This window comes from Chenopodium quinoa, unplaced genomic scaffold (assembly GCF_001683475.1).
Source record: "Chenopodium quinoa cultivar QQ74 unplaced genomic scaffold, ASM168347v1, whole genome shotgun sequence".
Lineage (NCBI taxonomy): Eukaryota > Viridiplantae > Streptophyta > Magnoliopsida > Caryophyllales > Amaranthaceae > Chenopodium > Chenopodium quinoa.
Window position 1 is genome coordinate 3,285,999 of NW_018742345.1, and position 15,135 is coordinate 3,301,133.

At 38.3% G+C, this 15,135-nt stretch overlaps 1 protein-coding gene across 1 annotated transcript; it reads right to left on the minus strand.

The window, feature by feature from the left end:
• Nucleotides 1-9,988: 9,988 nt before the first annotated feature.
• On the minus strand, nucleotides 9,989-11,428 carry LOC110693827. Its single transcript, XM_021870980.1, has one exon. It carries the CDS (start codon nucleotides 11,426-11,428, stop codon nucleotides 9,989-9,991), a length of 1,440 nt encoding a protein of 479 aa, XP_021726672.1.
• Nucleotides 11,429-15,135: the final 3,707 nt, after the last annotated feature.

Below are 15,135 nucleotides of genomic sequence, written 5' to 3' on the forward strand. Positions count from 1 at the left end.
TTTTCCCGTTTTACTTATTTTAATTAACTTTGTTTATTTTAATTAAAATTTTTGGAGGCTAGGCCTCGGTTTTGAGCGGCATTGGCAAAATTTCATTTTGATAAATTTGGGTGCTACCGACTTAATTAATTGGATTAATTAAGAAAATGTGGAATTTAGTGGGAGCTTCAATTATTAAAGACGTAATTTATATAATCGGTTAAAAAACTTTGACTAGTTTTAATTAGGCGTGTTAATCGGCTTAACCACCTAGATTAGTTACTAGTGCGCGCGTTGTTTAAATGCATTTTACTTTGTTTTAATTTGTAAATTGCATGGGCCATTCACAAATAGTGAATGGATGAATGGAATATATGTATATATTCTCTCTCAAAGGTTTTATGAAATGGCAACTAGTGGGACCCGACTAGGATAGAAAATACGGACTACGTGCCTTTATGTATTTTTGTAAATCTAAATACGGTCTACGCACCGTTAAGTATTTTTGTACTTTAATATTTAGATTATTCCTAGTTGTAGACACTAGTTTTTTCATAGTTTGGTTAAGTCTTGAAGACGGCGTATCTTGGAAGACAAAGCCTAGAATCGCAAATGAAGACCTTTTGAAGATATGAAGAAAATATGCATCTATAATTTCGATTTATATTTTATGCTTATATATATGTGTGAATTATTCGTTAGATGAATGTTTAGGTTTTCTTGATGTTGCGATGATTAGTTAAGTTCACTTAAATCAACCAACATAGAAATCCTAGGTCCCTAATAATATTGAGTCAAACTTGCCTTTCCAAACAACACTTATTAAACCGAACGAGAGTAATGGTAGGCTACGCCAAAGCGAGGTGCCATTACTTCTCCAAGGGGCATAAGGCACACCGGGTGTGCACGTTGGTTTTGGTTTAACTCATCGGTATGAGTGAGGAGTCCTCACATACCGTGGCAAAAGAGATACATCGTCAAAGATGCATTAGATGCGACGATTATCTAACAAAGAGTGGCTTAGAGCAATTAGCAAGGCAATGCTTACCCAAGAAGATTGAGTGCTTAAGACAAGCCAAAGCATGCTTAACCAGTCTTTGTTTCTTCGGATCTTGGAATCGCCTTATTTTCGCCAAATAGGGACAATTATTATGCGTAAATAAGACGTTTAATAAGATTGAAGTTTGCATGAATGCTATTAAATTTCAAACTTATTATGTTCTTGATAAATGGTTATACTTAGCACTTATATTTATAATATTCTAAATCAAATAATATTGTTTCCATGATTGGTAAAGGAAATCCTTGAGAATAGTTCTCAAAGAAAGGAAAAGCATTTCTAAAATACAATTCTCATGAATGACTTTTATAATTAAGTCCGAAAGGACGGTTGGACATCATGTATTCAAAATACTACGTAGTTTTGATAAAACATGAGGTATTGAGTTGCAAATTCAAGATTGTCAATGTTTGACAACCAACGTATCTTTTCGCATCACAATTGAGTAGGACTCATTGATGCAGTAATTCGAGTAAGAATTAATGGAAAAGATGAAACTTTGTTTAACGGCGCACTAGGTGCTTGATTGTGCCTAACAAAGTATAAGAGTCAAGGTACTTAAAGAAATGATTCTTAAAGTAAGATTATGAGATATTGTATGATAAGAAATATAGGAAAGAAGGAACGAAGAAAAGGAATTAGACTTCATTTCAACTCATGAGTTCATGTTACTGTAATTAACTTAGCAAATCGTTATCTTCACAAGTATCGGATACTGCTTGAATGTTCCACTATGATAGTGACCTCAAACTAATGAAGTTAAGCTAAGTTATCGACTTACAAGCTTAGAATGAAGCAAGAAGAGCTACATCAGTTGTAAGGTCGTATGTTTTGTTTAAAGACCTTTTAAGCCAAAGGCTGGAACAAGTAATGGTTATTATGTTCCATAATCAGCAACTGATCCGTTTACACACAGAAAGACTCACATTCAAAGTAATGAGCAATAGTTGCGAGATTTATTTGAATGGGATGGTTATCCAAGCGTTGAGTTAAGAATGCTTGATTATAAACAAACATTTCTCTAACATGATAAACTCACTAAGTTCAAGTCATGTGCTTGATTTGCGTTCCAAACATCTTTAGCAATGTCACATCGACAAGAACGTACTCAAGGCTCTATTAAATAGGCTCTTGATAGTTGCTTGAATTGGAATCGTTCTAAGACAAGAAAGTCTTACTTGTTGAAACCGACAAAGCAGAGAGCTATTGTTCTTGGTATAGACAATTGACTCCGAAGGCTAAAGAGGATTCAATTACTTCAACGTTTCATAAAGAATTTGAAAGGATATGGCTTTATTCATCAAATGTGAACAAACTTGACTTGAGTAGCTCAAGAGTTCGGTGAAGTACATAATCGACTTGGCAAGATATCAAAACGTCTAGATTAGATCGAGCGATGTTTGCTTGAGCCAAACGTGACTATCTCAAAGTTATGAATGGAAATTTTCATAAATAACTCCACAAAGAACATAGTGTGTCATCATGGAGACCTAGGTGTCATTTGAAAATGACTCGAACAATGATGGTTCACAACCCTTCCTATAAAGTTCTTAAAGATTTGCACAAATGACTAATGTTACACTAAACAATGTGTCGAAGCTAAGAAAGGACGCCATATTCACTTATGGATAGAAATAACTTCTAAAAGTCTTTTCAAGTATATGTCTAAGGCTCTTAGTCTCAGTAGGTGTTCACTAGCTCAGTGGGAGCAAAGTGGCTCAGTGGGAGCTAGGTGACTCAGTGGGAGCTGAATGGCTCAATAAAGACTAAGATAGCTCAAGTAGGAGCTAACTGTTTGTTTCACAACGAACTTTTACCCAAAGATAATATACATGTCTCTTTGTAAGCATTCAAGTGAGACTACGGGTATTACCTCCACATCCTAATTGAGAACAAAAATTGTTTGTTGCTCTAAGTAGTGTCTTTCTGGAAAGTAACACGTTTCCAAAACGACAAGTGGGAGGAAAATGAACTCGATGACCATCGATCTTAGCAACAAACTAGAACTGAGAATCTCGGAAGACCTTAAAGGACTTCGTGATAATGCTTGATCAAGAATACTCAAAAGGACTTTACAAGTGCCTTATAAGAGAATTCATTACTCACAAAACATTAAAGATGTTGGAGTAAGATCAACATAATAAAAGGGCTTTGAAAGCGCCTTAAAACTCAGTATTTGATGCAATTGCCCCGTATAGGTATAAAATTCACCAAAGCCTTGGATTGAATCCTATAAATTTTCTATTAAGTTAGAAACAAACCTAAGACTTACAAGCATACTATTTACTATTAGATAGTAAAGGAATAATGTCTTGTAAGATAGCTACGACAAATCCAAATTCCGAATAATGGTTAAAAGCCATGAAAATCCGAAATAGACTCCATGTTTGAAAATCATGTTTGAAACTTGATTAATTTGCATGAAAGATGAAAGACCCATCGATTGTAAATAAGTTTTCAAGGAGAAAACTAACAAATGTGGAAATGTATATGCATACATAGCTAGATTGGTTGTAAAGGATATAATTAATTTCAAGGAGTTGATTTTAATAAAATCCCATTCACCAATCGGAATGCTCAAGTCTTTTCGTGATTGATCTAGCAAAAATGCGCATATGAAATATGGCAAAATAGATACCAAAACCGCCTTCCCAAAATGGAATTTTGGAAGTGACTATGGAATAGTCTAAGGGTTTTGAAAATCTAGATAATGCTAGATTTGAAAGCAAGCACATGGAATCCGTCATGGGATTAAAGGAAGCATTGCATGAAGGAATTGGAACGTGTTTTCTCATAAAGTTAATAAGAGGATTGACTTATGGAGAAACATAAAAAATTCTGATGAACAAGAAGTTTAGTGGGAGCAAAAGTAATGGTCCAACAAGAAGTTTACGAACTCTATTGTGAAACAACCATCAAATGCTAAATGTTTAGATTTGAAAGTATTTTCGACAATGGACCGAGCTAAAGACGATACTTAGTAAGTGTTGGGAATTAAGTTCTATGGTATAGACTTAATTAAATGTTTAAATGAGTAAAAGAAATTACCATGTTAAACATGAAAGACTTTGAAAGGCTTTCGACCCATATGTATGAAGCTAAGTAAATGTTTGAACTAAGTATAAGCTAGGATAAGTACTAAATCAAACAAGAAAGACTCTAGTAAGAGATTTTCAATCATATCATACATCTAACAATTTGGCAAGACTCAGTGTAACTGTATGAGCTAAATGTCACATGGATGGAATAAAATTGAGAATCATTCTAGAATTAAATCCATCATGTAAGGCTATGATATGGAATCGTCAGATGACTTACATGCTTAGAGCATGTGAAGTACGTATATAATACCGATCGACATTAATCTAAGTATTAGATCATTAGATTATAGTCAAGAACATCCAAAGAACTTAGAATTAAATATAATTTGAGTTTTGATGTTGAAAGCATAAACCTTAACAAGGATTAGATCCTTAGTAAGGAAGCCATTTATATGCACGAGGCAAGAAGTGTCGTGGCTTGAGAATGGTAACATGGATGTGCATCCATGTATAATGTGCGGGAATTTAAGGAAAATTTCCATGATCACAAGTGATTAGGGTATCCCAAATCGTTGTGAGTCGCTTGGAGTGAAACCCAAGCAAGGCATCATCAGGGAGTCTACTAAAATATATGTTGAGAATATTGTTGCCTTAAAGGAAATAATAAGGAAAGATGTTAAATGGAAAAGTTCGTTGTTGAACGTTGATGATTGTAGGTTGTCAAGTAGAAGGTCTCAAATCATGAAAATGAGTGGGAGCCATTGCTTGGACAATAAATCCTGAATCACATGTAATCCATTAACACTCTCAAAATTTTATCATCTTATTATGGAAATGGTGGATAATGAAGATGCTAAGGTTTGCAAAGTAATTATAACTAAACCTTTGCAATAAATGAACAACAACATTCATAATTGCATGAAAGAAATCAAGCATATCAAATATGGGTGTGATTTCTATGAATGTTTTATGCAAAGTATTACTCTTTAAACATTTGGGAAAAACCATTTATCATAAGATGAAACATTGAAGTTTCATAGTGGAATAAAATATTTCTAAATATTCCACAAAACTATTTAATTGTGGTTTAGAATTAAATAATGAGTCCATTCGATTTTAATAAATATTCAAAATAGGGTATCAAGTCAATGGCTTGGATAAAGAAACACCTATTAAAGTGAACATTGAATATTTTAATCGAAAATTATCCCTAATCAAGGTCATATTTTGTGGACGATTGATGACCATCAGAGATTAGTGTGTAGTATGATTTATAGCACCGTTTCTTGTGCTATGAGGATATAAATCATTTGCACAGGTATTGGTTTAGAACCATACTGGATCGACCTATGAGGATACTTTAAGAGATTTAAAATCATCATAAGTATTTTCTCATTATTACTATCGGAACTCTTTTCCTTTGACCATGAGTAGTGGGAGATCTCTTGTTTGTGTACTGATCCGCTTTGGTATCCGCCAAACGTTCGCCGTAACTGGGGATTATAAAGACAGATATTGGGCGGGTGAGTCCTCTTAGTAAGAGAAGCTACATTACAAGACTGGAAATGTCCCCCTACTAACAATATGGAACATGTCTTGTTGTTTACAAGGCCTCTCGAAGAGCGAGACTGTGAAAAATGCATGGTCGTGCTCAGATGGATTTTAGAAATCATCTGCTTATTGACAGACAAACTCGGATTTCGAGAAACACTTCTGGACGTAACAGAGATGACTAGTAATCTTACTTTGTAGTTCATGAAGAGACATAGGATAAGGGCTATACACTAAATGCACACTTGTCCGGAAGGACAAGTGGGAGATTGAAAGGAATAGTGTCCTTCGAACAAGTGTATTATTCTGATAGCGGGTTCAGAATTATTAGAAAGCTAATATATTCAGTAAGGTCAAGTGATCGGAATGCCTGGGTGGAGGCCGCTTCCGATCAGTAATATTAATATAATTAATATTACAGCTTAATCTTGACTGAACCCTTCGGGTCACACCCAAGCTAATATATGCGAACCAACTCGACGAATTAATTCGGAAGAAATTAATTCGTCGCCCGAGTGTTAAATAATTAGACGTCGGTAATTCGAGCTTAGAGCGTCGAAACCGATCGTCGGAATTCGAGTCTAAATAATAAAAGACGAGACACGCAAAATAATAATAAATAAACAATATTCCCGAAAATACCCTAGCATCGGAGTGCCCCGAGCATCCGTATGCTAGGGGCAAGACGAGCCGGCGCACCGTGCTGCAGCCACGGCTAGGCACAGCAGCAGCCGTGCCGCACCACGGCAGCAGCCTCAGCCGCACCATGCCACAGCAACAGCCGCGCCACAGCAGCAGCTGGTGCGGGCTGGTTGCGGGCCGGGCTCGGGCTGGGCTCGGGCTTGGCTCGTGGCTTGGCTCGGGCCATAGGGCCGTGTATAAGGGGAAGGTTGGGAGCAAGTGGGTTTCCATGTGGCACAAGGTGAGGGAGAGAGTGGGGAGCAAGTTTGGTCCCCATCTCCAAGTGGTCCTCACCTACTCTCTCATGTATGCTTGACACTTGTTGATTTATTACTAGTTTGCTTAATAATTTTATTTTAGCTTTAAAATAAAATGAGAAAATCTCATTGTCCCACATTGATGGGAGAGATTTTCATACTCCATCATTCCCTATAAATACCCAACTTTGGGTATAGGAAATAATGCTTGAGTGGGAGTTAAAAAGAGCATTCCATAATATTGGAAAAACTCTTAAACTCATATAACACTCGGGTTTTGGTCGGACCTCGCTAACCCCCAGGTAGTAGACCTTAAAGTTTTGTTCGCTCTATTGCGGGTGGATACCGTTAGAGGCGCGACGCTTGACGTGCTCGTAGCTTTCAAGTAAGAGCCCCGGTTTTTGGGCGAAGCTCGCTTCGAGGGTAAGACTCGTTATCTTTTCTTAGTAATTATTTATTTATGGTTTATGATTTTAATTATTGCGAGTGGTTCCTTGGGTCGGGGTTTGTTTCCGCGGTGAGTCGGACTCACCAAACCCCAACACCACTTAGGTCAAAAGGGCTTTCCCAAAGGTTGTAATGCAAGGGCGTGAAAGGGTGTAGGTAGGCTAGAAATTTGAAATCGGTAGTTTTCCTAATCAATGAAGCAAAAGAATGTCCAATTCTTAGGATCACAATCAAGTAGTCACCAAACCAAACAAAAATACACCTTATATCCCTAAGCTTATTGAAAACTACATTCACAAACATATACACAAAAGGCGTAAATGCTCCTCCCCTAAGCTAAAATGAAGCATTGTCCTCAATGCATAGAAGGAGAAAAGAATAATCAAAATATTTTTGGATTTTCATTTCTCACTTTTTTTTTATCTTATTGTAATGCTTTGTCCTTGCCTCTTTTAACTTTGGACGACTTTTGAACTTTGCACTTCCTTTGTCCTTGCCTTTTTATATTGGACGACTCTTTCATTTATTCACTTGCCATTTTTCACAAAATATACACAAAACACGAACTTGCTTTCATTTTCGAACCAATAACCAAACTTATACACCACAATCTCCAAAATATGACCATGTGCTTCAGAAAAACCAAAAATGGAACAAAAAGAAACAAAAGGCTTAAGAATCTAAAGATGTGGCTTGAAAAGAAGGGAAAAGGCTCAAATGGTAAGCAAGAAGGCAAATGTAAACCCAAAAGGAACAAAAATTGAAAAGAACAATTCCTAGAAAAACAAAAAATACCACCCCGAAAAGATGTCTTTGTCCTCCCTAAATGGTTCGATCTCGGATTCAAGAACTACGAGTCAAGTTTCAAGATTAGGTTTGCAAAAGTCAAGGATCCATGCCGCTCATGCAAATATATGTAGAAGGCTTGGAAAATAATGAACCTCACGCGGATGTAGCAAAAACTCACTATTAGCATCAAATCAACCATAGGGAGCAACTACCAATAAGCCACAAACAAGTAGAATCCGGCTTCATGATCCTCTTAGTTCTAACCAACTACCTTAGCATAAATTATTTCTTAAATCAATCGAACATAATCTTAAATTGTGCAAACCTCTATTATTTAGGAAATGAATCATTCAAAGGCAAAATTCAAGTGATATGGAGTCCAAATCATAAAAGAGAATAAAAGAAAAAGCCTCAAAACTACAAACAAAGTAAGATGAAGATAAAGAAAAGAAAAATAAAGGAAAAAGGAAGAACAAAGAAATAGGAGAAGAGAGAAATGAAGAAAAGAACAAGAATGCACATGTAACACATAAATCCCAATCGTAATACAAGTGATCTAATGGCAACAACACCAAAAGATCCCAAACACGCAAGGTGTTAAACACATACATCCTCGAACCATTCATCTCCCCTATACTAATCCTAATCTAAGCAACCAAGAAAATAAAAGAAATAAAAACGAAAGATCTCACCGGATAATCCATGCTTAGCCGAGAATAAAGAGTGAATATAAGAGTCACCGAATAAAACTCCAAAATAGAAGCAGGACAATCATAGCCGCAAGAGAGCAAAAGAAATAAAGAAAACTATATACAAAGAAAAATGTTAGTAACTTCTAAACAAAACCAAAAGATAAGAAAATAAAAGAAATCAAAATATAGGCGAAAAATCAGAGATAGAAAAACATCATCAGAAAATCATCGATAAGACAAACAGATATCACACATCATCGGCTGAATAAAAGCAGAAATCATCAGAAGAAAAATATCATCATCAACAGATAGCAGCATAAATGAAATCCGAACACAAAGCCATAGAGAACCATCAAAGCAAGGGGGAATCATGTAAAGCACAAACAAATATAAAAAGCACCCCCAAGCTTACCATGAGCTACCCCCCCAAGCTAAAACTAACAATAAAGCATGAAAAAGCAGGACTAGAGAAAATCAAGCAAGAAGGGGGGGGGGGGGTAGCCGAGTCGGTCTCACTCGGCACTATGTAAGGGGTAGACTGAGAGGTCCCCTCACCATTATCAGAAACAACACGCGAACCGCAAATCATCTGCAACTAAATAACTTTTTCCTTTGGTCCTAAACTTATTCCTAAGCAAATCTAAAGCATAGAAATGCGACCAATCATCCAAAACAAGTAGACCCGAGAGAGAGGAAAGTGATCCTTCTTGGTGGATGTGTTTAGACGTATATAGTCTATACACATACGCTAACCGGTGACCGTTCTAGTCGGAATGAGCTCACCTTTCTCATTCTTGACTACGGTCATACCCCCTTTCTTTGAACGACATGAACGGGAGAGAACCACGTAGAGCTTAAGATGGGGAATATGATTCCCGCATCCAAAAGCTTGGTGATCTCTTTCTTCACTACCTCCCCCATTTGGGGATATAGCTTACGTTGTCATTCAATAGAGGAAAGGGTGCCTTCCTCAAGCGTTATATAATACGTACACAAAGCGGGGCTTATACCTTTGAGATCATCAATGGTATAGCCCAAAGCACCGTGGTGCTTTCTCAAAACATCACATAGAGCTTGAGCTTAGCTCTCACTCAAGGATGCACTAACAATTACGAGATAAGTAGAATTTGGGCCTAGGAATTCATACCTAAGGTGTGATGGTAGAGGTTTGAGGTCTACCATAGGCACACCTTTACCTTCTTTGGTCAAGGCTACTTGTAAAGCATCTTGATTTGAGATCCCCATGCAAATTTGTTCATCACTTCCTTCAATGCTTCCATCAAGCAAATCTTCATACAATTTTACTTTCTTCCTAGGAGCGCCTATCTTTTCGTTGTTCAACAAAACACACTCAAGAGGATCATTATATGTGAGCAATTTCTCATGCATGGATTGCACAATATTATCAAGAACTTCAACACTCATGCAATTTTCAAAGGAAGAAGAGGGATATTTCATACCTTCATTCAAATCAAACTCAACTACCTCCTCTCATATCTTAAGAGTTATCTTAGCACTCTTGACGTCAATCATAGCCCCCGATGTAGCAAGGAATGGTCTACCTAAGATGATAGGGATAGTAGAATCTTCATCCATATCCAATACAACAAAATCTACCGGAATGACAAATTTCCCCACCATCAAGGGAACATCTTCTACCTTACCTTTTGGGATCTTGATCGACGTATCGGCTACTTGCAATGTAATCTTGGAAGGTAAAAGTTCCCCTAGATCTAGTCTTTCATAGACCGAATATGGCATAAGGCTAACACTAGCTCCTAAATCACATAAGGCATTATCAAATTGCATCTTCTTAATAGTACAAGGGACAGAGAAATTTCCGGGATCCTTAAACTTAGGTGACATCTTATTCATTAGGATTGCACTACAATTCTCGGTTAGGGTAACCGTCTTCGCCATATCACATGTCCTCTTTCCACTAAAAATTTCTTTAAGGAACTTAGCATAGTTTGGAATTTGTTCTACCACATCGGTGAAAGAAAGAGTAAGATGAAGTTGCTTAAGCATCTCTATGAATTTTCCAAATTGCTCATCCAATTTGTGCCTATTATACTTTTGGGGATAAGGGAGCTTGGGCTTGTAAAGTTCTTTCTTTTTCTCTTTCACTCTTTCTACTTGTTCCTCCTCAATTTTCTCAATTATGGGACCCTCATCTCCCTCAATCTCAATAGGGCTCTTGCTAGTACTCTCTCTAGCATCACTGTTCTTAGGTACTCCACTCTCAAGGACCCTACCATTCCTAGTGACAATTGCATCAATAGAGTTCTTAGAATCTAAGTTCAATGAAGTCAAAGAAGAAGAAGAATTCTTAAATTCCTTAAAGTCACTAGCCAATTTAGAAAATCGGTTTCCTAGCTCCTTATTTTGAATCAACATGTCATTAAACTTCTCATCATTCACGGCCATGTAAGATTCTATCAAATTGGCTTGTTTCTCAAAAACCTCTTCCAAGAAACTCCTAGAAGAAAATGGTTGATCATGGAAATTATCACTTGGGCCTTGAGTATTTGGAATGGATCCAAGTGGGGTACCTCTTTGAACATTAGGTTGAAAATTTCCCCTACTTTGATTATTCCAATTACCCTTAGCTTGATTTTGGATCTGATGTTGACTATGGTTACCATAACCTCGGTTATGATCCCCATGCCCTCGGTCGTGACTTTGACCATTATAACCATCATTGTTATAGCCACCACGGATCTCTTGGAATACATGATTTCTACAACCACCACTTTGATTATATATATCATAGTTCTCTTGGTTGTGATAATTCCTATTTCCAACATTTCTTTGAACCTCAAATCTAGGTTCAAAATTATGGTTACCAATGTAATTCACATGCTCATTTTCAATTCCATCACATTCTTCACAAGGAAAATTGGTGCACATAAAAGCATCATGATCATTCATTCCACATAAATCACAAGGCTGACATTCTCTAATCATGCAACAAGAAGAAGGAAAAGTGTTAGAGTAAGAAGGTGTACCTCTCCCCTTATTTTGGGAGGGAAGAATCGGAGCTTGCGAAGGAGGACTCTCAAGCTTGGCCTTTAGGGATACGACCTCTTTCCCTAAGTCCGAAATTAGAGTGGTCAAATCGTTGATGGCATTCAATTGTTCGATCGAGGACCCCTTGCTAGTTGACTCCTTTTCCACCTCTTGCCAATTATATAATGTCTCACCACTTCATCTATTGCATCCACCACTTCTTCTTCCGTTTTGTTCATTATCGAGCCTCCGGCTCCGGCATATAAGCTTGCTCTTCCTTGAGAACTCAACCCACCATAGAAGATTTGTATAATTTGGTAGGTAGGAATTCCATGATGTGGACACTCTCGTTGATACTCCTTATACCTCTCCCATGCTTCATAGAGACTCTCATTAGGCCCTTGCTTGAAATTTTGGATCAAAGCCCTAGATTCCGCCGTTTTCTTTAGTGGGAAAAAGCGAGATAAGAAAGACTCGGTAACTTCATCCCATGTCCTTAGGGACCTTGGTTTGACCTCCTTGTCCAACCACTCTAAAGCTCTTCCAATAAGAGAAAAGGGAAACAACTTGAGCCTAATATACTCTTGAGCAACTCCGGCTACCACAATTGTATTAGAATACTTCTCAAAATCTTTGAGATGATTGAGAGGATTTTCACTTTTTGCACCACTGAATTGTTTCCTCTTGATCAAGGTAATCATAGCTAGTTTGATTTCAAAATCGCTATCCGGAACCAACAATGGAACAATCCCACTCTCATATTTGTAAGCACCCGGAGTGACTAACTCCTTCAATGTCACTTTATGAGCTTCTCCCATGTTCACTTGCACACACAATCTCAAACAAAATTATTAGTAACACGGCTACAAATGTAGCCAAAAAGAAAGAAGGAAAATCTTTTTGTATTTTTGACGAGGGTCGAGACTAGGTCGTTGAAACTAACCCCTACCCAAGGCCAAACAAAATTTGTAATCTCTCAACACACCCTTATACAAGTATAATGGTAAGTCGAGGGTCGAACCACTAAGGAATGGATAGCAATCTTATATTGCCAAGTCAACTATTCCAGAAAGGTTAGGTAAGGGTGTGAATGCTAAACAACTAGACAAGCTAGGTTTGGACAAATGTAATAAATACTAGGGCTCGGGATCCACATATACTTGTAACGGATTTCGCTAATTGGGAAATAATTGACTAAGTCGAGTGATGCGAGGGAAAACAAATCATGAAACCAAAAGAGCATATCAAGCTATTTTCCTAGAGGTCTAACTAGCGTCAACTACGATAAACTCTAGCTAGGAACGTCACAAGACACCTCAATCGTTAAATGAAAGCCACAAATCAATGGTCTATATCAATGTGAACCTACAATGCAATCTAGTGTGAATAACTAGGGTGATCAAACCTAAATCAAACACACACATGCACATAATCAATTAACCAATTTAATCACATCATCAACTTCATCAATTTCCCCAAATTAAAATCAATCCATTACTCATATATGCTTTACCATTACCCTAGCAATCAAACTACTCACTAGCCATTGAAATCAAGATCAAAACAAGGCTAAACAACAACAAATTCATCATGATCAAATTAAACAAGATCGAATCAAATCACAAATCAATCAAACTTCAATTAAACTTGAATATTCAACAAAAAACTAAAGATCAAACTAAAGATTGAATTAAAGAAAAAGAATCCTTACAAACTTGATAAAAGATCAAAGGAATGGAGAAATCTTCAATCAATAACAATCCACCATGAAATTCTCTCTCTAAAAATCTAGAGTTTCTCTCTCTAAAAATCTAAAACTAACTCTATTTCTATTCTAATACTGATGCTGATTCTCTTCTAATTTTTTCCTCTCTTAAAATAGAAGGAAAAACTACATATAGGAAAGATACAAAAGAAGAGTTAGTTAGATCGTCCCAAAAGAAACCCCGGAAGGCGCGGTCGCAACAGAGGAGAGGCGCGGCCGCGACAAAAAGGGTACGAAATAAGGGCCCTGGCAGGCACGCCCGCACCCGCACTAGGCGCGCCTGCTCCACCCAGGTGCGCGGCCGCACCACCCTCGTGCGCGCTCGCACCTGACAGTAGGGGAGCCCCCCTCTTCTTCGTCCAAGCTCATCCTCGTGCGCTCGTCTTTATGATGATGATGAACACTAAGGTAGGCAGTCTTGAAAAGGCCATTTTGGTCGGTTCATGGAAAAGATGACGCCCCCACCACATATGTGCACCGATCTCTTGACTTGCTCTTCGCGTTCCTTCAAACTTGAAGTTCCAAAAGGTGAACATGAGGAATCCAAATTGACGAGAAATATGAGAGAAAGGCTCGAAAATCCTTGGAAATGCGATCATAACCTACAAACAAACGAAAACAAACAAATAAAAGGAAAAAGAACAATTAAACAAAGAAATGCACAAAACAAGGAAACTTACTATGGAAAGCACAAACTAACGAAATAAAGAACAAAACTAGGGAAAAACTAAGGAAAAGGGCTATAAAATAGCATGAAAATCATCCTTAAAGAGGCCAAATGAGTGCCATTAATGACACTCATCACTTTGATTACTCATGTTCAATTCCGATTGCTTGACAATGATGTGCGTTTGACTTTAAAAGAATTTGGAAAATTGTTTGAGCAAAAATCGGATAAACCCATTGGACCCTCTCAAGACCACATTGCCGTGGTCTATAGAAGACTCATCGGGGAGGGTTTAACCAACCTCCAACATGCCAAGGGGACGTGGATGCAACATCCCGTCCTAAAGTTTTGGCAAAGGTTTGTCGGCCTCACAATCTTTGGGAGGTACGAGCCGGCAAATGTTAGGAGGGATGAGCTTGAGTTGTTGGCCTCCTACATGATCCCTAGTGCAGAAAAATCAAACATTCCGCATAGGATAGCCCAACACATCCAAAGGGCGGCCAATGCGGCCGAGGGGGGTAGGTCTAGGGCACCTATCTATTTTGGGGGTTGGTTTCCCACATAGCGGTAAAACACCTAGGTTGGACCCCGACCGGCCATAGGAAAGTCGAGGGTTCTACCCTTATGGACCTAGCTTACCTAGGAGGTCTTAACTGGGTTCAACCCATGGGAGGTGAGACATGGTGGATAGTCCACCGAGAGTCGGGTAGGAGAGACCAAGCTTTTAAGCTACCCAACCCCTCCTTGACCAAATTTGAGAAGGAAAAGCCTTCATACACCTTTGAGTTAGACGGTCAAGGAGAGGCTCAGGAGGCTCACCATTCACCACCACCCCACCCATCACCTCAATTCCAACCACCACCCCAACCCTACACATATGACATCCCTACCTCCTCCGTTGTTTACAACATTGACCCCCATGCCCCATATGACTTCGGCTTTTAGGAGCCAACTTGACAGGATTGAGAGGGGACAGGGGAGAGTAGAGGGTATGGTGCAAAACCTAGACTCTAGAGTAGGTTCTCTAGATAGGAGGGTTGGGCACGTGGAGAGGAACCTCGGGAGGGGTTTTTACCCCATGTATGATGATTATGTACGCCGAGGGGCTATCCCCCCCGAGGCTCTTGTTCTCGACTAGTTCCAATACCCCCAAGGAGGATATTCGACCCCCGGAGCCTATGGTACTTACGTGGACTA